This window comes from Corvus hawaiiensis, chromosome 13 (genome assembly GCF_020740725.1).
Source record: "Corvus hawaiiensis isolate bCorHaw1 chromosome 13, bCorHaw1.pri.cur, whole genome shotgun sequence".
NCBI lineage: Eukaryota > Metazoa > Chordata > Aves > Passeriformes > Corvidae > Corvus > Corvus hawaiiensis.
The window spans coordinates 13356547-13383303 of record NC_063225.1 but is presented as its reverse complement, the minus strand read 5'-3'; the positions used below and the strand labels follow the sequence as shown (position 1 = coordinate 13383303).

At 41.5% G+C, this 26757-nt stretch overlaps 1 protein-coding gene across 1 annotated transcript in view; it reads left to right on the top strand.

Moving 5' to 3' along the window:
* Nucleotides 1-24014, top strand: part of RFX7 (regulatory factor X7) — a 50109-nt gene extending 26095 nt beyond the window's left edge. Inside the window, exons 3-9 of the mRNA XM_048317727.1 lie at nucleotides 3274-3356; nucleotides 4185-4307; nucleotides 10343-10459; nucleotides 12260-12344; nucleotides 13020-13227; nucleotides 15478-15773; nucleotides 16681-24014. Coding sequence (XP_048173684.1) covers nucleotides 3274-3356; nucleotides 4185-4307; nucleotides 10343-10459; nucleotides 12260-12344; nucleotides 13020-13227; nucleotides 15478-15773; nucleotides 16681-19992 — 4224 coding nt within the window. The 3' untranslated portion in view covers nucleotides 19993-24014. The remainder of the gene's footprint in view (nucleotides 1-3273; nucleotides 3357-4184; nucleotides 4308-10342; nucleotides 10460-12259; nucleotides 12345-13019; nucleotides 13228-15477; nucleotides 15774-16680) is intronic.
* The last annotated feature ends 2743 nt before the right edge of the window (nucleotides 24015-26757 follow it).

Sequence of the window (26757 nt, the reverse complement as noted above, 5' to 3'; positions counted from 1 at the left end):
AGAATTAGACCGTCTTCATCTGATGTGATAGAACCTGTCAATTAAGGTCAGGATACTTCAAGCAGGATTTTTACTTAGATCCTTTTAAGTAGCAGAAAAGGTTTCCCCAGACGTTGCACCGGCTCTGTGGTTTTTAGAACAGTAGCATAAACTTCAACGGGCTGAACAAAGGGGAGTTTGTCCAAGATGGTGCCAGCATCACGTTCTTCCTTTTGATGCTGTGACCCTCTTCCACTCTAATGACCTATTTTTTCCACTCTATTGACCTATTTGGAGATTGGAGAGGGAATTTATAGTATATTTTGTGTTGTTGTTTCTTTTTATTTATTTCCACATGCGTGCAACCTAGCACAAAGAAAAGCTCAGAATGAATGAACCTTTTTCTTGGTCAGTTAGTAGGCCAGCTGAAGTGTTCCTCCAATTTCCCAAATTCTGTGATTCTGATTACATTAAAAAATTGGAAAGTTTTGATGCTTTGAACAATTGCAGTAACAGTAACTGCAGTTACTACTGAATTCACCAGACATTTAGCATTGAGAATTGGTGGATGTCAGCTGAGATTGAAGAAGAAACTGTACTTAACAAGACTAACCAAGTTTTGAGGGTTTCAGAAATGTGTAGAGAAAACAGCCTAAACAAAACAACGTTTAACAAATTTTAACTAAACAAAATGCAGTGTTTCCTGAATGTACTTGCACTGACTGTCACACTCCATCTCCTTGCTGCCACTTCTTCAGTTTTAAGATGATTTTCTCTAAATAGATTCAGTCTCATCTAATAAGCTTAGGTTTATCTAATTATCACCCAGGTAGGATTACCTCTGTGAACTGCCTGTGACTTCTCTTAACTCTCCTGTTCTGAGGAGGTCCTGCCTTCCCAGGGCTTCTCTGCTACTGTTACTGAAAGCTGAAGGACTTGTGCAGAAAGTGCTGCCTAGGGCCAGGCATGGAAAGGAGTGGGGTGTGAGTGCAAACAGTGAGATACCATCACTCTCCAGCTGCCTCTGCTAAAGATGTGAGGAAGCCATAATCCTCAGCCACCTCATCTGTAGGGATGCAGTTTTGCTCATGGGAGAATCACCAGCTCACTCACATCCTTTGAAAAAGGTTCTGCTAACATAATCCCAGTCAAATCTTTCCCTTTTTGTTGGGGGTTTTTGAAGTTTTGTTTTTCTTTAATTAGGGGGGTTGACAGGTGGGACCTGTGTAGTAGAGTGGCTCAGACAGGGCCCTTCACGCAGCCCCTTCCTCCTGCCATGACACAGAAATGGCTTCAACTGCGGTGGGCACTGAGACTACTGCAGTGTATTTTGATAAAAGGTTTAATGTTTCTTCTAAACCCTTGCCTTCTGTGTTGTGCTCGGGCACATTAGATTTGGAAGGGAGAACTTGTCTTCCACTTCAGTGTTGGAGTCATGGGGCGGGGGTGGGGGGGGGAGGGGGGCAGGATTTATTTTGCCTGGGATGCTTTTGTCTCATGGATTAGTGCTTACCATGCAAGGTAATCCTACCCAGAGAGTGCCCTTTGGTGTGCTGCTTGGGCTTTTGCCATTTAAAACAAAAAGAGCCAAGTTCCTTGGACAAGAGAATGTCTAATAATGAAGTAAAAATTTTCTTGTTAAATTTCTGTCTTCTCAAAAATTACTAATTTTCTGTAAATTCTTTCTTTGGAGAACATTGACTTTGCAGTAATGGGCTTGCTAAAGTAACACCCACCAGTTTAAATGCTGTGATTCATACAGGAAAGGAAGAACAGAGAATTTGACAAAATGCACCCATTATTAAGAAATACCTCTCTGGATACTTGGTGGTCTGAGTACCACTGCGGTGTAAGCTGCTGCAGAGCCACACAGAAATTGGTGTCAGCAAATTTCAGGAGTTTGAGGAAAAAACCCCCAACCAAATGGTGTGGTTTGATGCAGCTTATAAAAGCAGCACATCCAGTGTCTGTTACCTGTGTGCTGCTGGAAGTGTTTCTCTTGGCTCTGGGAAGGTCTGTTGCATCGCTGGTGGCCCCATTCTGTGCAGCAGTTCTGCAGTGTGGTTTGCTCGCCGGGATTATTGAGGCCCTGCGCTCTCCCAGCATCCTTCCCTGGATACTGTGTCCCACCAGTCCTTTCCCAGGGTCTGGGGTTAGGGAGGAGGAAGTGGGACCTCCTCTTTCTGGTACTGTTGTCAGTTTTGTCCCAGTAAGGTTGGTCTGGACATGACTGGGTCTGGTAGGGAGCCCCAGTTTAAAGTGAAGTTTATGTTTTTAGTTTCCCCACTCCATTCTGCTGAAGTGAGCCACTACATGTTGGTCCCTCCTCTTTTCTCTTCCTTCTGGAAAATGTTACATTGGCAGTAAGACACCAGTAAAGACAAAGAGAATTAGCAGTAATCCAGAAGCTGCATTCTGACTTAAAAAAGGATCATGTGAGTCTCCAACTCTACTGATGGTGCACCGCCTTGGGCACTGCTTCTGTAGCATCTTCCCGAAGGAAACCCCCTGTGCTCCCTGCTGCATGGCTTTCCTTGCACTGCTGCCAAGCAAGCCCTGAGCATCTTACCTCAACTGATTTTCCTTCTATTTCTAAGTCCATGTAGCTGGTTTCAAATGACCAAAAGCTGGTCTCTGTGTAGCAATCACTGGCTGCGTACACTGGGTAAAACTGCCCCTCATGTCTGATCCTCAGCTGGTGTCCTCTGGAGGACTCTGGCATCACTGAGATGGATGTTAACTGAAGGGCTTGTGTGCACTAACAGTTTCAAATAACTGATTTCCAGAGGAAACAAAGAAATACATGTGTATATAGATAGGTTTTAAAATGACTTCATTAAAGCCTGTGACACTTAACTATTAGTAAATATAGTGGATCACTGTGTCAGGTCTGGTATTCCATGTTGTTACATCATAGCTGGATTCTCAGAGGTGCTTCATGTGTGCTCTGACAAGACCAAGTTTTCATGTTACATGTCTGGTTACAGAAGTGATCCGTTGTTGACATTTTTTCAGATTCTACTTTTATTGCATGTGAATTTTGTAATTGTAACAAGTGCTTTCTGGTGTGTGATGATGTGTAAATAAAATAGGAAATCACATTTCTAGTCACATAGTGCTCACAGTCATGTTCTTTCATGTAAGTAAATATATTCTTGTTTGAAATTACATTATTTAGGAATACACTTGTCAGATAACAGTTTTTAGCTGTCAAGCTCAACTATTCTTATTTGCTTTTTTCTCCCCTGCCTCTCTCCACCTTTTGTTTTTTCCAAACCAAAACACCTTATCTAGCAAGAAGTTGAGAAGTTTACAGATCTAGAGAAACTCTACCTCTACCTTCAGCTGCCTTCGGGTCCCAACAATGGAGACAAAAGGTATGTGTGTGAGTGGAAGGGTGAGCAGCTAGTACTGAAGAGTTGCTTTACTTCCTGTGGCACTTAACTGCTGAGGAGTCATTCACATGACGTTGGTAGCAGAAGCAACCTTTATTAAACATTAAGTACTCTTGTTTTCCTGAAGATCAGGTGTTGGGGTTTTTTTAAAACTTTAGGTTATTTTATTGCATGAAAAGGTGTAATTATAAATCTCCTAAAATGCAAGAGTCATCAGAGAAAGTGTTTCACAGTGTAAGTGTAATTGTTCCTTCACTGTTTATGTATGAAGTCATAAAATAGCAACATAAATGTGATGGTGGGTGAAAGAAAAAACTGATGGTATTTCTGGTAATGCTTGTTTGACTAAAGGAAGTTCTAGAAAACCAACCTGCAGATCAGTGCCACAAAATAAACGTGTTCCTGGTAGGATGGTTATAGGCAGGCAGGTGCCTATAGGAAGCACATTGAATATCTCCTGGGAAAACTGGGTGATTCCAGAGGACAGCTGGCAAACTAAGTGGGCAGAAGCTTAGAGGTGGCCAGTAAGGAATAATAAATTTAAGAGGGGAGGTAGAACTCTTACCTGTCACTGTGTACTGGGAGCTGTGTATCAGTCAAGAAGTGGAGCATGGAGTCTCTTTGTTAAACTGTGGATGAAAGAGGGAGAAGCTGCTGCCCATGGCTCAAGGAATAGGTAAATGCAGGAGGTGCAGGCCCTCTTTGTCTCTGGTGTCTCTCCATCTGTGTGGGCAGACAGTTATTAAGTCTTGTAAGTGAGGAGGAGCTGTAGAGCCATGTCTTCATCAGCACTTCTCGTTCTCTCCCCAGTGATCAGATCTCCATGTCGTCCAGCCGTGCCCAGCAGATGCATGCCTTCTCGTGGATACGCAACACCCTGGAAGAGCACCCTGAGACATCCCTTCCCAAGCAGGAGGTTTATGATGAATACAAGTGAGTGCCATACATAGGACTTTAGCCAGTGCAGCATTGTGTGACGCTGACTCTGCAGGTACCCCACTGGTGTGCGTGGACGCAGCCTGATGGGCCATGCTGCTGTACCTGAGAATACGGTAGCTGCTCTGTGGCAAACTATATTCATTACTACTGCCTCTGGAGATAAGACTGTGGTGTTTAAATTGTGCATTACATGTACAATTGCTGAAGGAAGTACTTCTTAACAAGTAAATACCTGTATGAATATTGGTTTTGTGGGCAGAGTGTCACAGTTAAAAAGCATCGGTTACTATCTTACAATATGTGTTGGTCTGCTTGTTTGCATACGTATATGACTGCCTTAACAAGGGTGAGGGGTTGAATTGTTCCCTATAGATGCAGCTATTTTGCACGTACAATCTTGCCCATCACACCTTTCTTTCCAGAATAATGCATAAATATTGGGCCTTCCTGCAGCAAGCCTGATTTCTACAGAGGCACAATGTATCTGAATATGTATGAAACCAGTAACCAAGGCCACTGTGAGTCTATGTGAGTCTATGTCAAGTCTCAAAGCTACCGTGTAATGAGAAAGCAATTAGAAGCAAGGGAGAGGGAGCTGTCTGATGAAAGCTGGATTTGAATTCATTTACAGAATGTACCCTGTGGGGGAGGGGGAAAGAAATAATCATCCTCAGCCCAGTTGCCTGAAGATGAGTAACAGATTTATGATCTAGTATGAGTATTTCCATAATCTGAACTATTACAGTAATTTGCAGGGAGCTGAATCCCTTCACCTCCTAAGTGCCTACAGGATTCACCCCATAGTAATTGTTATTGCAGGGTTGCCTTCTGCAAATATCTCGTTTTAATTAACTCTCTCTGCTGAAGTGTTTTACTCTGATTGAGCTGAAGCATGATGGCATTGGCTTGCCTGGGGTTGATAAACATGCACACACCTATTTCTGAGCTCCTGCCACGGCCGGGAGCGGTGACGCAGCCTGGCAGTGCAGCCAATGGCACAGACGTGCCGGGGTGGCCAATCCCTGAGCAGCAGCCGCTCGCACAGACACAGCAACAGCGGCAGCTGCTGTGCGGGAGAGAGATGGGAGCCTTATTCTTAAATACATTTCTTATTAAATAATTTATGGCCTGCTTCAGCAACAAATCTGCTTGGCTTCCATGCTGTGCCAAGCTGCAGATGCCCGGAAATATCATCATCTACAGATTGCGGAGTGTGAAATTTGGATGGCTTTGTATGTAGCTGCATCAAGTATTTGTGTATTGTATTTTTTTCCCTAACAAAATAAGGGTGGTAAGCAAATATTCAGGAAAATACCAAATGTTTGGAATCTGTTCTCCTTTGAAAGCTTCTGTTCTGTTTTTAAAACATTCAGTTTCTTTGAATATTTTCATGAGCTATTCTTACACACCAAAGGAGAAGTAGTCTTGGAGTGGGATGTGGGGAACAGGCATATAAATATGTGAGTTAGTTTTGATAAGTCCTTTTTCTTTACCTAAGGGTGCTAAGACCTCTCAAAATTCATTTCTGTTATATTAACCAGTTACCATTTCTCTCTTCTGTGTGCAGAGGTGGATGTTGCATGAGCTCACAGTGAGTAAGCTTATGCACTCTGCATGTGTAAATCAAAAGTGCAAGGCTTCAGAAGAGTGCTGCATCATACCAGCATCTTCATTCCTGCTGTATATTTTGGTCGAAATAAATTTTGCAAAACTACTGGCCTTCTGCATCACCTTTCATATGGTTTGGTTTTTTTTATGAAGAGGGAAAGACAGAAGCTTGCACTCCACACAGGTTCACCTTTGGCAAGTGTTGATAGTATTTTCAGCTCCTCCACATTTCAGTAGCCTCTTCTCACTGGGCTTATTCCGTACAGCAACTCTTCTTTCTGTTTTGTTGCTCTTCAATTTAAGTGTGAATTCATCTCTCTAACTGGATAAAAGTGAGTGGATTCATCTTTCTTTTGAAAGGGATAAAATAACTTAAAAATGCATCACAATATAAGGCAGTAGCACTTGGGAAGGCTGAGAGCTTGCAGCTGAATTTTAGAAAGGGGGTAGATGAGAGCTGGTTCACCTCTTGTTGGTGCTGTGATGCTGCTTGTACTGACAGAATACATTGAGCTGTAAGAAGCTGGGTTTCTGTTGGGTGCTCACAGTTCTGTCAGTTTCCTCTGGGAGTTATGTGGGAATACAGGCTGGAAAGTGTGGGAGCTTAAGGGGAAGTGCCCAGCATGTTATCCAGTCTGCAGTGAATGGGTGCTGCTTCCCATCAGATCCTTTCAATGTTTTCTTGTAAGTCAATTTTACTTGGATATCTTGTCCCTGTTAAAAAACATTCTTCTGCACACAGCCATGTATAGATTTAGCTGAGTTTAGAGAATTATTATTTCAAGTCTAAATGCAGTCCTGCAGTACTTACGCAGCCAAAATCCCCATTTGCCCACAAAACAGTTTGTTGAGCCTTCAGTAAACACTTGAGTCCTCTTATCTTACTTTACTGCCATGACGCAAGGGAAGAAAGTCATTCATATTTAAGTGTGGTGTCCTGAAGATTCACTTGATACGCTTAATATGGATTAGGAGGTCTTTGAGTCATCCTGTATCTCTTTCCTTTAGTCTGTAAATCATTAATCCTTGCTTTACTGGCTGCTGGGCCACTTGGTGCCACCTGATGCATAGATTACATGTACTAAGTGTTAAGAATATTAACCAACAAGTTAGAAGAACATTCAGAAGCTAACACAGAAAAGGGCAGTAGGTATAGGTATACCATGTCTGTTGAACACATAAAGGACACAAGGTACATACTAATCTTGTTGGTTAGTGCTTATCCAGTATTTTTATATAAAATTCCCAGATAGGAATAGGATGGGACCTCTTGTGTTGCAAAGTCTAGTCCCATGTCATAAGCAACTATCCATATATTCCTTTGAAAGCTAATCAAACTCCATCTAAAGCAGTTGTTTCTCACCTCTGCTGCTGTTCTTGGGAGTCCACCTGCAATTTCATTTCTCTTATGGTTTTCAGACATCTGGTTTTCATCCTACCTGATTATTTGGACTGATTTATGTGCCAGCATTGTTTGTCAGTTTAATGAGAGCCTACCTCTTTCTAAGGTTCTTGGCTCTAACCCATTTTTGGAGACCAGTTGTTTTGGGGATTGGATAAACCAAGAACTCTGTTTTGTTTCATTTAATAGGTTCTTAATCATTTGCTATTCATGCTGGTTTTTTCTGCCCAGGAAGCTGTGTAAGCTGGGCTGCATAGCCTGTCTTTATCAGCTTTTTGGTTAATTTTTTTTTTCTTGTGGTTTAATTGAGGTGCATTGCCAGAGTATTTAATGTCTGGAGTACATTCAATTCAAATATCTTACCAAAAATAAAAAAAAAATCATTCTTATCATGTAGGGGAGCTCTATACAAAGGAACAAAGTGTCTGCGTGTCTGTTGTCATTCCTGTCTCTGCTTAGACCTTCCCTCCACCCACCCACCCCCCCCCCCCCCCCCCCCCGCCCCGGTCTGTTTCCCTCCCACCCACCCTTCAAAGAGCAAAACAGCTCCTGGGCTCAGCGATGTGCCAAGAGTGCAAGTAACAGAGAGAAGAGCTTCAGGGGAGAGACTCCTGGTATGTGTTGTCAAGTCAATGAGAGACCACAGATGGACATGGAGGTCCTCGGCTAAGCCAGGAGGGGGAGGGGTGATGTGGGATGATCTGTCTGAAAACTGAAATTCCATTATAATACTGATGGCTCAGAAATTACAAGCTCGCAGGAGCTGCCACTATGGATACAAGGGGACCGTGTAGACTGTATGTTTTTGCTGCTGGCAAGTGATTGTCTTAAACCAGATGTGCTAGACTTGAGGAATGGATAATTTTATTCCCTTTTTATTTATTTATTTTCTCCTAGGGAGGGAATAATTTTAACTTTGAAGTTAATAGATTGGTAGGTCCCTAATCCTGGTGTTTCACTAGCTTGTTCTTTTGGGTTTTTTATTTTGCTGACATTGTTGAGTTTCAAAGATACTGCTGACTGTGGCAGAGAAATTTGGAGAGTCCTCCTTTGAATGGTATTTGAGACTTAAAGTTTTGTAATCAGCATCAGTAAGCAACAGAGACCCACCTTCCAGGAATTTTCAGACCAAAGTTTGAATCCATGGAGGCCTGGCAAGATGCAAGGGACAAAAACCACACAGAGATCTATTTGCATATCTTTACACAGAAAGCAGTGTGATTCCTGTGAGGATACAGTGAAGCAGGAAGAGAATTCCTTTGTAATAACTTCAGAGGGACATATCTAGAATCCAGCTTCTGAGTGACATTCATTGAAATGTGTAGGTATATAAATTGGATATAGAGCTTCTTGATGTTCCACATAAAAACTAGACTGATGCCTGACTAGTGTACCAGGTTGTAGGAAACGTGTCCTGGTTTGGACAGAGTGGCCCCAAGACATGGGGGGAGGCTCTACAGGGGAGTGTCAGAACCAAAGAGCGTTGGTCATCATCAAAATCATTACATCTGTGGTGGCGCTTTCTGAGCGGAGGATACCAACCTACAGCCAGGGTAAAAGCAGCAGATACTTGCTCTGTAGTAACTAGTGTTTTTACTGAGAAAGTAAAGGCAATGGAAGTATCTCAAGAAATATGTACAGCTTTCTACAGAGCTACAGATTGAAGAGAAAACATTTTGACTGGCCTCCTTGGATGCAGGTTGTGACTAGGTGATGCTGGGGATGAAGTATCTGTTTCAGACTGCTGCTTTTTCTTTGCATCTGCCTGAGTTTCCAGGGGTTTGTTTGTGTGTATGTACCTGATTAGAGCAGCAGGCAACTCTGGGGTGTGAAGTCATTGTTTTTCTGCTCTCCTGCTGATAACCACACTGGATCATGTACAGTCACCTTTTCAGAGGCAGGTTGTTTTTGTATATTGCTGGTAGGATTTCTCACAGGAAAGGAGGTCATTGCTATCTGGTGCTGATGCTGTGGCTGTTGGAAATCTCACTGAGAAGGTTTTACTGGTACGTTTTAGGCCACAGCACATCAACGTGAAACAGTGCAGGGAGTTGCTGTCTTTGTGCAGCCTTAAGCACTTCCAGTTCATGTCCTGGTTTTCTCCTTTGCTTTATGTTTCTGATTTTCCAGAACATTCACCTTCTGCAGCAAAATCAACAGTTCTTGTTCTCTGCCTCAAGTATTTTTTAAATGTCTCAGATGCTGAAACAAAATTCTTCCTGCTGCTTTTGAGAACTGAAGACAGAAAACAGTGCCCATTTGACTAGAATAAGTAAAGTTGGCAAAATAATTACTTTTTGTTTCTTTATTCCCCTATATCTTCGGGTTGTATACTGAGTCGCATGATGACGTTCATTTGCAGCAGCAGTTGGAATCTCTGTTAATTTAGGACTGTTAAATAGGGTCCTGTAATCAAGCAGCTCTCATGGTTCAGTAGGGTCACAGTGGTAGGAGGACTGGGTCCTCAGTATGTGCTTATGTTACACCTATAAAGCTGGTTCCCTGGGAAGGCATCTTTTAAGTTTAGTTCTGTTAAGGTCTATTAAATTGAAGTTGTATATGCAAAATCTTTCTCTGGACACTGACACATCTCTTACCTACTGCTTTTCAAATATTCCTGCAGGACTTCAGGCCTTACCACACTCAAGTTGTGCTTCTGGCTAGAACAGGGTCTCTACTTTATCATGTCCTGAAATAAGTGAATTGAAACATATGCTTCAAACTGAATTGTGGAAGTAAATCTTAACTGTGCTCTAGATAATGCCACTACTTGTTATTTCTTCACATGACTTGTCTTTGAACTCAGTAGAGAACAAGGCAAAAACTATGGTATAAATAGCTCTGTTTATACATTTTTAATGCATTCAATTCGTTGTGGATAGCTTCATTAATGTTAAATGTGGTTCTAAATATGGACGGGGATAAGTGTTTTCTTTTGAAAACCTTTGGAGTCTAGCATGTAGACTGGCCTCTTGTATTAACTTCGATTCCATTCACGCTTTCTTTCTCTTTGTTGCAGGAGCTATTGTGACAATCTTGGCTACCACCCATTAAGTGCTGCTGACTTTGGAAAGATCATGAAAAATGTCTTTCCAAATATGAAGGCCCGTCGTCTAGGCACAAGAGGCAAATCAAAATATCCTTTGCTAGAACGCTTCTCAGTAACTTGTTCTGCACTTGCTTGGAGAACATCTGTCGTTATGGCTTAACTACCAGCTAAATGTAGAAGTAATGTTGAATAAAAAATGCCGACACTTTTCCAACGTTCTTTAAAAATTATTAATTGCAGTAGTGTTAGGTTGCAAGATACAACTTTGGAAACGAGTACTTATATTTAGATTCTGACACTCAGTTGTCACAGCAGCGAGGCATCCAGAAAGTTTTATAATTTAGTACAAAGAGATACTGGAATAAAGGAACCAAAATTGTTAGTGATTTTCAAACCATTTTTTTCATTGGCAGCAATTTTTTCTTTTCCAAGCTGAGAATTACACCTTCCCATGAAAACCCTTAGAAGCTGTGGTGAAGTAATGTACTACCTTCTGCATTCCCCAGGACTGGCTCTTGCTGCGTCCTGACATGCTGGGTAGGCAAAGCCACTGCAGTAAGCAGAGAAGGGAGAGCGTGAAGAGGCTAAAAGGCACTGAGGTGTTCGTAGGTTCTAATTAAAAACCACTCAAAAGAAGTAACAGCAATGATACGGGTGTGCTGTAATACTGGTCTTTGCCAGGTCTCACTTGAAGCATGCACTTAAAAAGAGAATTAAATTCTAGCAGGCAGCCCAGAATTGCTTGTCTTCCATTGAGGGGAAAAAAAACCTTCCATGTCATAGTAAATGGAAAAGTTACGTGTCAGTTAAACTGTTTCATAAAATACAGTGTTGGATTATCTAGTAGTGAAATTCAAAACTCAGTACTCATGTTCTGGATAGAGCTAGAGAAATGTTAAGGAAGAAATCATATGATGTAATTGTAGCTTGACCCAGGGGATCTCTTTAAGTTCTATTTCCACTGTTTCTAATTCAGAATGATTGAAGTGTGACCTTGTCTCACACCTACCGTAATTCCCAGGCTCCTTAGATTTCTTTTACTGTAATTATGCTCCATCCAGATTAATGCAAGCAATGTCAAGCTCCATGGCCTAGGACAGAATACAGACATGTTTACAGAATGTGAAAAATTAGTGATCCTGGAAGGGATTTGTGTGTCATGGCAAAAAGACACTGTGTGTCAACTCCCAGAGTAATGTTGTGGAGAGGAAAAAAAAGGCTGATTTGATTTCTAGACCTATAAACAAGTGAGTACGAGTAATAAAGGGAGTATATTTTTGTGTACCAATTTGATTAGATCAGTGTAAGAAAAAGTCTGGGTCTTTATGTCTGTGTTTTTACAGAAAAATTATCATGAGTGAGGAGAGAGTGCCTCAAAAATTGTGTGAAATTGGAGGAAGAAATGTACTCATCAGGCACTTTGTCTTGTCCTGGGAAACTCCAGTTTGAGGAAGTCCTTCAGGAGAAGGAAATAAAGTAGAACCTAAATTCGAGAATGCATTTTTTAGTAGTGATTAACTTTTGGAAATTTTTTCTCCCATTTTGTTTTAGAAAGAGAGTTTAGTCCAAATTTATGTTAATGATTTGAATATTGAGTAGCTAATCGAAATTGCCTGGCATGGTTTAGTGCTTGTTCTAAGTCATCCCATGAAATTCATCATACCTGGCATCTTTGCATAGATGGAGAAGCCCAATGACCTGGCCAAGAATGCAGCCATTGATAGGCTTTTGATTCTGGCTGGCTGTGAGATCATGCTAATGACAGGAATTCTTAGTTCTGTGTTGAGTTTGCTTTTAAAGCTTATGAGGATTATCAGAATAATTACTGCTCTTCTCTCCTATCCCCCAACTAACAAGCAGACAATTTAGACCTTAATTGTTGTTCACATATTGCTACAGTGGACTGAGGAAGAAGGCTTTTGTGCATATGCCAACACTGCCCAACCTTGACTTTCATAAAACTGGAGATGGGGTATGATATATATTTGCTTATTTATATATCTTTCTGCAAGTTAACATTTATTATGCTGTTTTTCTGTCAGAACTTTTCAAAACAAAGTGAAGATCTCTGCAGCTTTTAAGATTTTTCTTTATGATTCTTATATTCTGAATCATTGTTTGATTTTTTTTTTTTCTGTAAAGTTCACAATGAATTGCAATACTCTTGAACTAATTTAGGAAGTGAAGTAGACTTCCACAGTGTTCCCATCCACCATATACATGTTTTTAACTCTGACTCTCTTTTGCTTTTACTGTATTTTTTTAAGTCAATGCTAGGGAAGAGATACCCCAGTGAAAGTAGCAGTTCCTGGGTAACAGTGATTACTGATTTGATAAGACTCTGGATACAGGGAAAATCAATTGTTGGTGGTCCAAATATTAGGATTCTGTCTGTGATTTTCTTCCAGAAATGTCAGTTCCATATAATGCCTTTGGAAACAACCTGTAGATTATTGTCAAGACATTTAATTTTGAAGGATATTGATGTTGTGATCTCATTCTCATAACTTCATGTAAAAAAAACTGTGAACATACTATTCAACCTTTTGTGTGATTCTGATAATAATTTGCTTTCTATTTTTGTTTTCATGCCTTAATGACCCTTATTAATTAAAGTAACCTTTCCTCCTTTGTTTGTTTGGTTTAGTTGGATGGAGCAGAGCCATCTGGGCAGCTGCAAAGTGCTGATGAGGAAGTCGTCTCTGCAGCCTGTCGGCTTGTTTGTGAATGGGCCCAGAAAGTGCTGAGCCAGCCTTTTGATACAGTCTTGGAATTGGCTCGTTTTCTTGTCAAAAGTCACTATATTGGTACCAAGTCAATGGCAGCTTTAACAGTAATGGCAGGGGCACCAGCAGGTAATGAGATAATGCTGGATGTTGAAATGGGGGATCTTCCTACTGAGAGTAGTAACAGCTTGCTTTGAGGAAGCACTTCTCTTCAGGGCAAACTTTAACACTGACTCTGAGCATTGAGCATTCATTTACCTGATTTTAGTCACATTGCTGCAAATTACTGTTCGTGCTGGTAGTCTGGATAAAGATCTGAAAATCAACACTGGTCTCAGGTTTAGTTGATGATCCTCCCATTCCTCTGGTGAGGACCCTGGTCTTCAGGGCATGTGAGTACTTTTGCTGAATTTATATACTTGGCTAGAACAGGAGTTTGGTGCTGCTACAATGCTGGTTTGTAGACAGACTGCTCATGTAGCTGTGTTTCTGTCTGATAACTTGCCCTAATTTGGAAAACATTTTCTGTCAAGAGCAGATTTTTTCTGTGGTTTGTTTCCTTCTGCATGCTCGAAATCAGTCGCTTAATCATTTAAAGTGTGTTTTGGTGACTGTGGATACAAAAACGAAGGATGAGAAGGGAAATGCAGGTGCACAACATGCCCCCAGACTTGCCTCTGAGAAGTTCTGCTTAGGCCTATCAAGCAAAACGAGTTCAGATCAAGGCCAGCCTCTTGAGACTGGCAATTTTAAATGGAGGAGTGGTGTTCAGATGATCCCCTTCTGGATCACATCCTTTCTCCTTCCGGCTCTCTTTCCTTTATTCCAACTTGGACCTGACAGGTGGCAGTGCTGGGTGGTTTTTTTGCTGCCTGTGTGCTCTATTGTGACCTATTGCTTGGCTACACTGGTTCTGCTTGCTGTGCTGCTAGAAGGGACACTCAGTGTATTCACGTAGCTTCTCTCCCTCACTTCCTTCAAGACAAGATGATTTCCTTCAAGGAAAAGGGCACTTACTTCCAGTGCATGCCTCTATGGCTTGGATAGTCATTTTAGAAGACGTTCTTCCTGGCATGGCAAACAAAATATTTCCATTCCTCTTGCAGGGAACTGCAGTGTCTCTGTGCATTAACTGAGGAAAAAGCAAACTTTTACCCTCAAAGAAAAGTTTGAGGTTTTTTTCTTATCAGTATTGCTTGCCCATATAGAAGAATTGTGTGCCAGTAATTGCAATATATTTGGGCATTTCACTGCTCTGTGAAGAAGAAATTGTGAAAGTGGAGATGTGTTGTGACATTCAACCCCTCGTGGTACATGCAGACTGCTCCTGAGAAAGTGGGGTCCCAGACCACAGTTGCTAAGCATGTGCTGGGCATCTAAAACCAAACAATTTGGTTTAGTATTGTAAAATTAGTATTAGTAAAACTAGTAAAGTAGTAAAATGGTGTTGATTCATTTATAATTAGGAGTTACTTTAAAGCTGTGTAACCTCAAAGTGTAAATGAAACAATATTGGAGCATTTCTAAAGGGGTATTTCAGCAAGGTTATTTGGTCTCTAAAGAGCACGCTAATCCTCTTGACTGTTAATAAACAAAAGATCATAAATGTGATGTGATTTTGTAAGGGAAATTATTACTAGCTGCACAGAGGACACTAATTCTGTTTTCTCCCTGAAAGCAGCACTTGCTTGCTATGTGATCAGCGAAGTAATTTCTCAAAAAAAAAATGTTCTTCTGTTCTAATTTGCATTGTTTTTTCAACTTTTTCTTCTTATCTTTTTTCTTTTTTTTTCCTGAACACTTCTCTTACTGCCCTTTTTTCACCATTATCCCTGATAACACAGAGGCTTTGATCCATTCTGATATTAGATGCACCGTATTTAATGCCTTGGCCATTAGATAATGTCATCTGCTCAGAGCTGCTCCTCTGTGACACAGGCCCACAGCTTTCTGGAAACATTTTTCATTTAAAGCTGCCTTAGAAGAGGTAACAAAACAAAACCACGGCAGATGATGGATTTTAAAGGCTCATCTGAAACGTGCCCGCCGCCCTCTGCTGCCAGTTCAGTGAAGTGCACCGGGCTCAGATTGTGCTGACACACGTTGCCATTTGACAGTACTAGAAACAAGAGGCCCATAAAAAGTATTTTAGCAGCTAATGCCCAGCTTGTCTAACAGACAGAGATTTTGCCACAAATGTGGAAATAAACTGAAGCTGAATAGAATTAAGCATGAAGTGGATGGGAGCACCTCATGGAGGAGGTGTTCTCAGAATGGTTTTGGAGATGCCTGCTATGTATTCTCTGTTAGAGACAGAAGTGACACCACAGCGGACAGGGCATGTTTGGTCGTAATTCATTCTCCTTCTTTTGTTTTCAGGAATAAAAGGGATCCCCCAGCCCTCAGCTTTTATACCTACTGCTGAAAGTAATTCCTTTCAACCACAAGTGAAAACTCTGCCATCTCCTGTTGATGCTAAGCAGCAGCTGCAGCGTAAGATCCAGAAGAAGCAGCAAGAACAGAAACTGCAGTCTCCTTTGCCAGGAGAGTCTCCAGTAAAGAAAACAGAAGGCGCTGCAACCAACGGTGTGACCAGTATATCTAATGGAAGTCCTGCCATTCTGTCCCCTCCACCTATTGGCATTGTTGTGGCTGCTGTCCCCAGCCCCATACCGGTAATGCTCTCCAGCAGTTCTCTAGAGAATCCACCCTATGAAATTGCTGTACATTGCCAGTACCTAAGCAGTGATGTCAGTGGGATAGAAGAACAATTTCCATTCAAAGGCTTGGGTGCCTTGACGCTTCTCTGTCTGGGCTGTGTTGTACCACATTAGTTACAGGGTTGATACAGAGGCAGCAGAATTCTGATCACATAACATAGGCCAAGTTCATCTCTGAAGGCATTAAAGTGAGCCTTGAGATGAAGTTTAACCTGATGAGAGAGCTGACACCAGTTGTGTGGGTTACTGAGACCCTAATATGGAATCTAAATTACCTTTTATTGGTCCAGTGCATTTAGTGACAGGTGCAATTTTATTTTGAATGAATTTCTGTAGTACAGAACATTTTTGTCTTTCAGTCATACAAAATTGGGCTGGGGAGCCCAGCAAGGTTATTTGGTTTTAAGATGTTCACTGTGCTGTTCATTTCGATAGGTAAGCCAGTTCTTCTGCCTGATAGTGAGTTTGTATTTAAATCACTTTTGAAACCTTAACAATGAGCAGTATTTTGAACACATCCTCCCCTCTTTAGCCTTCGTATGTCTGTCTTTTTGTCCCAGGTGGTGAAGGATTGTATGAGAACGACCCTTTCATTAGCAGAAGAGCAGACTAGTGTGTAGACCAGTGCCTCACACCTTAAAAATAGGAGGCATGTGTCTGACTGCCAATCCTTAGGCAGAGAAATAGAAATCGTCTTGGACAAGAAGAGGAGCTTATTTTGTTTCAAACTGACATGCACTAGCTTTGGTGTATTGAGCTGTGTTGTCTTTCTCACCTTTGAAATGCTTAGGGCTGAGGTGGTGTGTGGGCTTTGGGGAATTCCTGCTTCATTGCCACACCTTTTCTTTTTCTCTCTCTACAGGTGCCAAGGACCAGGCAATTGGTGACATCTCCAAGTCCTATGGGATCATCTGATAGCAAGGTCCTGCCGCTCAATGTTCAGGTGGTCACTCAGCACATGCAATCAGTCAAGCAGCCACCAAAGACTCCCCAGAACGTTCCTGCCAGCCCTGTTGGTGACCGCTCTGCCCGGCATCGCTACCAGCAGATCTTACCGAAGCCAGCAAACACCAGTGCTCTCACCATCCGCTCTCCCACAACGGTGCTATTTGCCAGTAGCCCAATCAAGACTGTTGTGCCAGCTCCACATGTGAATTCCTTAAATGTGGTGAAAATGACAGCAATATCTCTTGCCCCGAGCAGCAGTAGTGTGCCCGTTAAACAGTCGCCTTCAGTTAGCACTAGTGCAGGAGCAGTGGAAGAAGGGAGGACTGGTCCACAGATCAAAAATGGATCTGTTGTTTCACTTCAGTCTCCAGGATCCAAGCCTAGTACTGTTGTAGCCACACCTGCAGTCAAGATCAAAACGGAACCGGAAGCATTGCTGGATGAGAACTCGGTGCAGGGCCAAGAGAGCTCTGACGTGTCTAAATCCATAAAGGCAACCCCTGACCTGCCTCCTGCACAGCTAATTAATTTTGAGGTTGCAGCCTTGAAGGTTTCAACAGATGATGTCATGGACCTAAAACCAGGTAAGGGCTGTGATCAGGAAGCTGAAGAAGCAGGGACCAAATATAAGACACAGTCTAATGAAATCACGCCAGTTTCTTCAGCAGGCAATAATCAAAGCACTCATAAACTCTCAGTTGCCAGTCAAAACTTGTCCAGCACCAGCATCAGTTCACCTCCTACTGGTGAGTCTATGATTAAAGACAAAACATGCACTAAAAGTCCAAGAAAGCGACAACCTTCCACACTTCAGGATTCCCAGTTACCACCTGTAAAGAAACCACTAGTGGAGCAGTTTTCAACTGGTAATGCTGTGGAGGGTCAAAAAGCTAACAATGTTAAGAAGGCTCTGAAGGTTGGATCATTAGCTAACAGTGACAATACAGCAACACTTGCTCAAATTCCCGGTAAGGTACCTGTGACAGTATCTGTACCTTCTGCAGCTGCTGCAAACTTAGCAACAGACCTTTCTCTGAGCACCAATTTAAATACCTGTGATCCTGCTTTAGAACAGCAGCTTGCATCAGCATCATCTCCAGATATAAAAGTAAAATTGGAAGGAAACTTGTTTATCATAGAAAATGATTCAAAATCTGATGGCAGCTTTAATCCAAATACGTGGCACCATATCACCAAAACCTCTGACTTTGCATCTGTGAATTGTGATCAGCAGCAAGATATCAGTGTTATGGCTATTGCTGGGCACTCTGGCTCTAGTGACTTACAGGAATCGGCATGGGAGCCGGTGCACTGCGAAGGTATACAGCAGGATGTGTACAGCCAGCAGTTACAGAGCCAGATCCAGGACTCCTTGGATCAAATACAAGCACAGTCTTCAAATCAGTTACCTCTGCAGTCTGAGCTGAAAGAGTTTGAGCATACAGTCCCTCAGTCAAATGAAAACTTCTTTTCATTTGATGATGACCTTACCCAGGACAGCATTGTGGAGGAGCTGGTGCTCATGGAGGAGCAAATGTCCATGAATAATTCCAATCCTTATGGTGGTTGTCTAGGAATGGCACTTCAGAGTCAGGCCACAGCTCAAGGAGCTCCTGTGTCATCTCATCCAAGCAGCACGCACTTTTACCATTCGATCCATAACAACAGCACTCCAATTCACACTCCCACCCCCACCCCCACCCCAACTCCCACCCCCACCCCGACTCCAACACCCACCTCCGAAATGATTGCTGGATCTCAGACCATGTCTCGAGAGAGCCCTTGTTCAAGACTGGCTCAGACGACTCCTGTAGACAGTGCCCTAGGAAGCAGCCGGCACACACCCATTGGCACGCCCCATTCCAACTGCAGCAGTAGTGTCCCTCCAAGTCCTGTGGAATGCCGAAACCCATTTGCATTTACTCCCATCAGCTCCAGTATGGCTTACCATGATGCCAGCATCATATCAAGTAGCCCTGTGAAGCCAATGCAGCGGCCTATGGCTACCCATCCCGACAAAACCAAGCTCGAGTGGATGAATAACGGCTACAGTGGGGTTAGTAATTCATCAGTTGCAAACCATGGCATCCTTACGAGCTACCAGGAGCTGGTGGAAGATCGCTTCAGGAAACCTCACGCTTTTGCAGTTCCCGGCCAGTCATACCAGTCTCAGCCGCGCCACCACGACACTCACTTCGGTCGCGTGACTCCTGTTTCACCTGTGCAGCACCAGGCAGCCCCTGTCAGTAGCACTACCAAGCAGGAGGGCTTTGCTGTTCCTGCTCCTTTGGACAGCAAAGGAACTGGTTCATCTCTCAACAACAGTCTGAGATGCCGAAGTGTGAGCCCTGCTGTCCATCGCCAGCGTAATCTCAGTGGAAGCACTGTTTACCCTGTGTCAAATATACCACGCTCTAATCTGACACCTTTTGGAAGTCCAGTGACTCCTGAAGTTCACAATGTATTTGCTAATATCCATGCAGACACCAGTGCCAATAATATAGCACAGAGAAGCCAGTCAGTCCCGTTGACTGTGATGATGCAGACGGCCTTCCCGTCTCTTCAGAAACAAACAAACACTAAAAAAATAACCAATGTGTTGTTAAACAAACTTGATTCTGATAGCGATGATGCAGTGAGAGGTTTGGGAATGAACAACATGCCCTCAAATTACACAGCCAGGATGAATCTCACTCAGATTTTGGAGACATCCACTGCTTTTCCTAGTGCCAACCCACAAAGTATGATCAATTCCAGCACTTCAGTTTATGAATTCCAAACACCAAATTACCTCACAAAAAATAGCAGTACCGATCAGATCAGTTTTTCTTCTGGAGATAACCAAGCACAATCAGACATCGGAGAGCAGCAATTAGATTTTAGCAGCACTGTAAAAGACCTTTTAGGGGAGGACAGTCTGCCAACAAACCAGCAGCTGGTGAATCAGGTGGCATCAGATCTCAATAACGTTGCATCTGTCTTTCCCAGCGACATCAGGTTGTCTTCCGAGCTCTCAGGCAGCATTAACGATCTGAACACTTTAGACACAAATCTACTGTTTGATCCAGGTCGTCAGCAGGGACAAGATGATGATGCTACACTGGAGGAATTAAAAAATGACCCCTTGTTTCAACAAATCTGCAATGAATCCATTAACTCAATGACTGCTTCAGGTTTTGAGTGGATGGAGAGTAAGGATCATCCTGCTGTTGAAATGTTGGGTTAATCTTGTTTTATAATATGTATGTAGCACACTGTATCTAAAAGACAGACGTATTGTATTTGTCTTAATGGAAGTGCCTCCCGCAGCAGAAACACTTGCTATGTATTGTGGCATTTTTGAAAAAAGTTTGCTGTACCTGTTTGCTCATTCTTCAGTAAGGAGAAGGCAGTCTTACCAATTTTAAACAAATCTGAAGCTGATAGGCTATCAAAGAGCCAGTATTAAAATTTGAATTTTGGAGTGTTTCCCATTCAACATTTCTTGTTTTAGCAAATAAAGAAGTGGTTAATGGCAGCCAGTGATTACAGCTCTGGTTGATGCTTTGGGAGGGTTTTAATTCAAGCTCCTTAGTAGGCTTTCCATACTTTGTATTGGTAGTTACTTCTTAGTAGGTGATCTTTACTGACCTTTGTCATCCAGGTTTGCAATGCAGGGTGCCTGCAGGTAGGTAGGTGGTGGGGAGCGGGTACAAGTGGACCAGGTGACGTGCAGATGCCTGATCATTGTGTAGCTGTCTGGAGCACTGCTTCATGGTGAACTTCGGGAAATCTCTGTAGCACTGGTGCCACTGGCATCTCCAGTAAAACACAGAGATGGGAAAAGCTAACAGGAATGATCAAGGAAAAAGATGCACTAAATTTTTTTATTTAAGATAAATAAATCTATGTAGTTATTCATTAATATTCATGACATACTTGATATTTTAGTTCTCATGTCAATGTTTTTATATTAGGTAAAATTAATGCAAAAATATTTTGAGCACTGAGATTTAATCTAGGCATAACACCCTGTTTTAAAGTGATAGGTACTGTTTATCAATGCTAGAGAAGGAACATGATATTTTCCCTCTTTTTTTTTTTTCCTTTTTTTTAATAGAGAGCTGCTGGAGCTCATTAAAATACTGTTTCTAAAGGTTTATTTTTTTTTTAAGTTTGCTCTTTCCTAACCTAGTGGAGGGTGTAGGAAGATGTTATTTTCTCTCTCTTTCAGTAGGTTGAGCCTTTCTGTCTTTCTTGCTAACTCTCTCTCAAACAAAAGATTATTAAAATATTAGAAAATACGGTTAATCTAAAAATATTTCATGTAGAGCCATAATACTGCCAGGCACTTTACAGATACACAGTAAGACGTGTTCTTTCTTTTGGTAAAACTTCTTTTAAAAGAAGTACTTACTGTTTTAGAAGCCTGAATTCCATTTTCAAAAGTGATTTGACAGGGTTGATGAGTCTAATTTTTATTTTTTTAAGATAAAAAACCTGCTGCCCCTCTAGAAAATGAGAATTAGACTTCTGCCTCACTAGTTCACTCAAACCAAAAAGACCTTTTATTTTATCAGCATAGCACACATGGATCTCTCTAATGGTCAAAAAAGAGAGGTATTTAACCAGCCATGGCCCTGATGCTACAAGGAGGACTTGCAAAGGCAGGTTTTTACAAAAGAAGTGGTGCACTGAGTATGCTACAATATCGTCCCTTAAGCCTAGTATAAAATGGATTACTTTTCCTGTAATCAAAGTAGAAAATAGAGCAGGAAAAATTTTCTTCTTTTACATTTCTTTGAATGAGTGGTCATCAGTTTATGAAGGGGGAGATGCAGTGAGCCCCCCCTAGATTTCTTTAAGGGGAAGATGCTCAGATTTTTCATGTGATTGGTGTTTTTAAGTGTCTCAGTGGTCTTCTGTTTCTTCAGTTTTGGCAAATGACTCAAGATCCCAGTACTAGTCAATTTTTTTTGTCAGTGCTGATTCAATTTGTGCTGCTGCATTGGCACTGGAGGTGCTGGTATATCATGGCTTCTCTTGCCCTTGCCCCAATTCATCACCAGTTCATGGCCTCTTCTGCAGGGACAAACAGTTGTGCCAAGCTATAGCACCTTATGGGGGCCTGATTTCACTGTGCTTGCATGAGAAGTTTTGCCACTTCATCAGGAACAAACTTGGAGAGTTCTGATCCCTCCTTGAAGCACAAGGATGTTGCGATAACGTGGTTTGCTTTAAGACCAAGTGACTCTTCCAAGGCAATGGGGAGGAGACTAAAAGCTGCATAGTAACCTTCTGCTTGTTGTCCTGCCAGGTGTCTGTCAGTAAGACTTGAACCATTTTTCTTGTAGACTAAAGTTGCTGAAGGCAGGGCTTGAATCCTGTACTTGCCCATGGCCTTTTGACAGAGATGTGCTGAACATACTCTCACCCTGGTGGGAGGATGGGTCTGAGAGACACTCAGCACCTTTTTGTTTCTGTTTCCCGACCCTGTGTGAAGTGCCAGCACTACTGTGAATAGGTGAAACCTGCTTCGATGAAGGGGGGAGGGTCCCGTCCAACTCGGCTATTGTGTGACTCTGTGACTCAGTGGCAGCGCTGCGGGAGGAGCTGCCCGGGTGCTTCAGCAGCCCGTGTTCCATGGCGGGCTGGCCTCACCTCGGGTCGCTGACACTGACACTGAGGGGGGCTTGGGGGAAGGAAGGTTTAGCCTAACTACTAGTTTTTTTAAGAAGATTTCTCACAAAAGCAAGAGTAGGTTTAATGTTGATGCATTCTAAATTATGCAGCCATCACCAAAGGATTTTAAAAGTGCATTTCAAAGTATCTTTAAATGCAAGCATTACATTGGGCCTAACATGTGACTTAATTAGCAGAAATATTCTATAATCAGTGAGTTTAAAGCAAATATATGTTTAATTTTAAAAGTATTAAATTCGTTAAGAATTGTTTCAAGTAAAATCCAAGGCACAGGCACAGCTTTGTACATTGGTATGTATCATTTTAGAGATGTTTGTGTGTTGGTGTTATAATTAATGTTAGGTCCCTGTACTTAGTGCTAGTTAGTTCTTTATGATACATTGAGACAGAGCACTACTGCACACCAAAGTATGCAATACCCAAAGGAAAATTCTGTGATCCTAACAAATGGAAGCCTGTCTTTGTCAGATACTCCAAAACTATAAATTTGAGACAGTTCTGACCCCTTGTTTACATTATTGGCTTCCTACTAACATAAGAAATAAATTATTTTGATAGCAGTTTTTGAAGTATACAAACTAGTGAATTTGTACCCTGTGTACAGTATTGCAGCAAACACTTTAAATTTGATTGCTTGGTTAGTCCAGCAAACTTTCTGGGTTCATATATTGCACTAAAATTCTGTTGAACCTGTGGCAGGCACATTCCTTAGGATAAATGCAACAAATACGGCCCACAGATTTAAAAAAAAAAAAAAAAAAGGCAAAACAACAAAAAAAACTTTTTAATGTGTTTCATTATTAAAAGGCAAAATGTCATTAAAAGTGACAGGTGAAATTGTCTTATGTAGCAATGTGCATTGATCTCAATGAGATATTTCTATTTTTGATTCTCTTACATGAGAATATTGCAGCAGGAAAAATTAAGTTTAGTTTGCTTCACCATGTTAATACATGATCACAAAACGTGCATGAGTGTTAATGACTTAATCTTGTACAGTACTAGATATATTCCTGTAACCACTTTTATTTTTTTTATTCTTTTGCTGTATTGAAGCTGGTTCAGTGTTAACCAGGTGAGCATAGTTATTCACAAGTTATTTACTTTTTTTATGTTAGCTAATTCAGCTTAGTTATTGTTGAATATGTTCCTTTCTTGGATTATTTTTTATTGTTCTGGTGTTGAAAAACATTTTTGCATCATTTTATCATGATAAGAATTCATGAAGTAAATAATTTGCAAATAATTGCAATAAGCACTGACTTCCGAACTGAAAAGAAGGAAAGCGTTTCTTGTGCAGTGCATCTGAGGATCATATAATAGTCTTGTACTATACTGTGCTTTATTTACTGCACCGTAAGGAAAGAAAAATCCCTGTTCCACATTTTCATTTAGTGCAGGAAATCCAGTTTCTCCCCTCTTCCCCAGTGTTTTGTTGTCTGTTGTACTGCTGAAACTACAGTAGTTGAATATTGCAGTAGCATTTCAGTTATTTTTTTTATTGAAAGTGCTCAAAAATTGTTTTTTAAATGTTTTCAAAAACAATAAAAACATTTTATATTAAAATTATTTCTGGAGTTTTTTCTTTATGTGGAAAATGTGCTTTAGGGCTGACCTAAAATACAAAACTTTCTAGTTTGTGCGATGACAGATGACAGCTGCCCAGTTGAACCGTTCTGCATTTGCTGAGCCCAGTAAAGCTGAGCATGAAGGTAAATCTTCCTCGCTGGGGTGCCTTGGTCAGTCTGTCTTAGCCTAAGTGTTGGTTTCATGCCTGGGTGCTGGCTCTTGCTGTTGTGACATACAACATCCCATTGCTGGTGTTGCCATCCACTGTGTTGGTGCTTGCATGCTTACTCTGCTGGTAAGGCACTCTTACAAGATGGTGTTAGGGTGGCTTGACTTGCTAACATAAAGAGGAGAATGTGTGCTTTGATCTATGGAGTCCTGTATTTGGATTGTAAAATTGCATGTAAACCCATCAGTGTACCCAGCACAGTCTGTGTGAACAGGATGGAAAGGCATTGCCACAGAGCAGGAACTGGCTACAAAATAATGAGGATAAATATTCAGGTTTTCATGCCAAAGAGATGCCACTGGTTGACAGACTACATCCCACACTATAGAGGTGCTGAGATGAGCTGGTGGGCAACAAGATTTGATGGTGGCATAGAATCACTTAGGCTCATCAACAAAGAAAAAGAATTACCAGGGAGACATGAGACAACATACATGAAAGAGAATCAGAAGGAGATGAATTTTAACATGTCATTGGAGGAAATACTGTTAATATATCTCACTGGATTCTAAACATGCTTTACAAAGAGTTCTCAATGAACAATTGACAGACACTCTTTATGTTCCACAGTCATAAAAAATGCAAATTAAAAACCCCCAAAGTGTGAGATGAAATATAATGTAGGAGATAATAGAAGAATACTTTAGAAATGTATAGTTCATCTGAAGTGATAATGGGTTTTAATTGGCACCTCTCAGCTGTAAATTTGAAAGAATATGGCTTAATGGTTAATAAAAAGATCAAAATAACAAACAAATCTGTGAAGGGAAATGTCCTAACAGGAAAGATTTAAGAAGGTAGAAATGTTGGAACTGAAATAATGAGCTTTGTAGGTTTCAAATTATTAGATGCTTACATGCTTAACAAAGATATCCAGAGTAAGTCCTAAACAATTGCTTTGAAATATTTTTACATCTCCAGAAATACAAATCTGTATGTATGAATGCAACTGGTATTCCAGTAAACAGAATTCCACCTCTGGGATTAAGGATTGCTGTGTCACATGAGGCAGTGGTTCGTGTAGTCCATACAGTGTCTCTGCAAATGATACCACCATGTTCTCTAGAGAAGAAGACCTGCATTATTAGGTGGTCACAGAGTAAGTGGCCTCTGTGGAAACTGTTCTAGACTCAAGAGACAGAAGCTCCATCTGAAGACAGTGCATTAGAGCTGGCATTAGGGTGGGGGAATGGGTTAGGAGACCTCTGGAGCTCCCTTACAACCTCACTTTAGCAGCATGTGCATCTAGGCAGGAGGGTTGAGTAAACCTAACTGGATCTGACTGTGCAGCATGGCTGCTCTCAGGTAAAGTTTAAGCATAATATTTGATGACTATCAAATTCATTTGACAGAAAACTTGTAAATATCTGGGCCTCCTCTGATGCATTAAGTCAGAGTTAACCAAGGCTTGGATCTTGCTGCCCTTCTCCCTCTCTTAAAAATGGTACCAGTTAAGCTTGAAAAGAGACAAAATTGAAGAAAGATATATAGTGAGGCTTACAAATTGGAGCAGTACTGGGAAGTTATTCCAAACTTAAGGAAGGAGCAGTGACCTGACTGTATGCTTAAGCTGCTTCTGAGCTGGGGATCCACATAATAGTTAACAATTAACCCGAATGTGCCCAGGCCTGGGCTATGCTGTCCCTGTACTGTGCTGTGTTTGTCCTCTGGCTGCAGGGAAACCTCGCCTAGGTAGCCATAGCAGCAGAGCCTGCAGGCAGCTCCCACTCAGTGCCAGCAGTGATGCCACTTGTGTGTTCTTGCCTCTTATCTTAAAGTGCAGCTAGAAGTTCTCATGTGAATATCCTTTCTGCTTGACCTTTGAAGTAATGAGCAGAGTTGTTTTCTGGTAGCAAAGTCCTGTAAAAGCTCAAATAAGACAGCCCTTCCATGGACAAGATGTGTGTGTGGACTGGAGGCCCATTCCGTGCTGCACAGTTGGGGGATATGAAGGGGTGTAAGGCTGTTTCTACTGTCCTCTCTTTCTTTGTAGTGCTCACCCCAGCAAATGGCATTTTAAGCATTACTTCACAGGATCTGAGCGCCTTTGTTACTGCTGCTGTAACAAACCAACACCTCCTAGTGCATAATTAACATTACCTGATGAAATCACAAATCTTTCAGTCTCTTTTGCTTTTCCTACCCAACTTGTTAAAAAAAAAAAAAAAGAGTGAAATATAAACTCAGGAAAGCCAGATCAATTAAGTTGGAAGTGAACTGAGGACATGGAAAAAATTGTTTAGAAAGCATTTAGTGCTAAAAAGACAGCTGTTTCTTGCAGATTACAGTGTTTAAATACCCCAAATAAAAGACCACCTTGATATAATGCAGAATACATAACTGAATGATTATAGTTCGTGATAGGTCATAACATTTCTGCTATGTGCTTTGGATATGTAGGAAATATCCTACTAGTGATGTAAATACATTAAATGTGTTCGAACATTTGCATATCTATTCTCCAATGGCTTTGTCGTGCCTCCTCCTGAATCTGTTCTTCCTGGGCCTGCC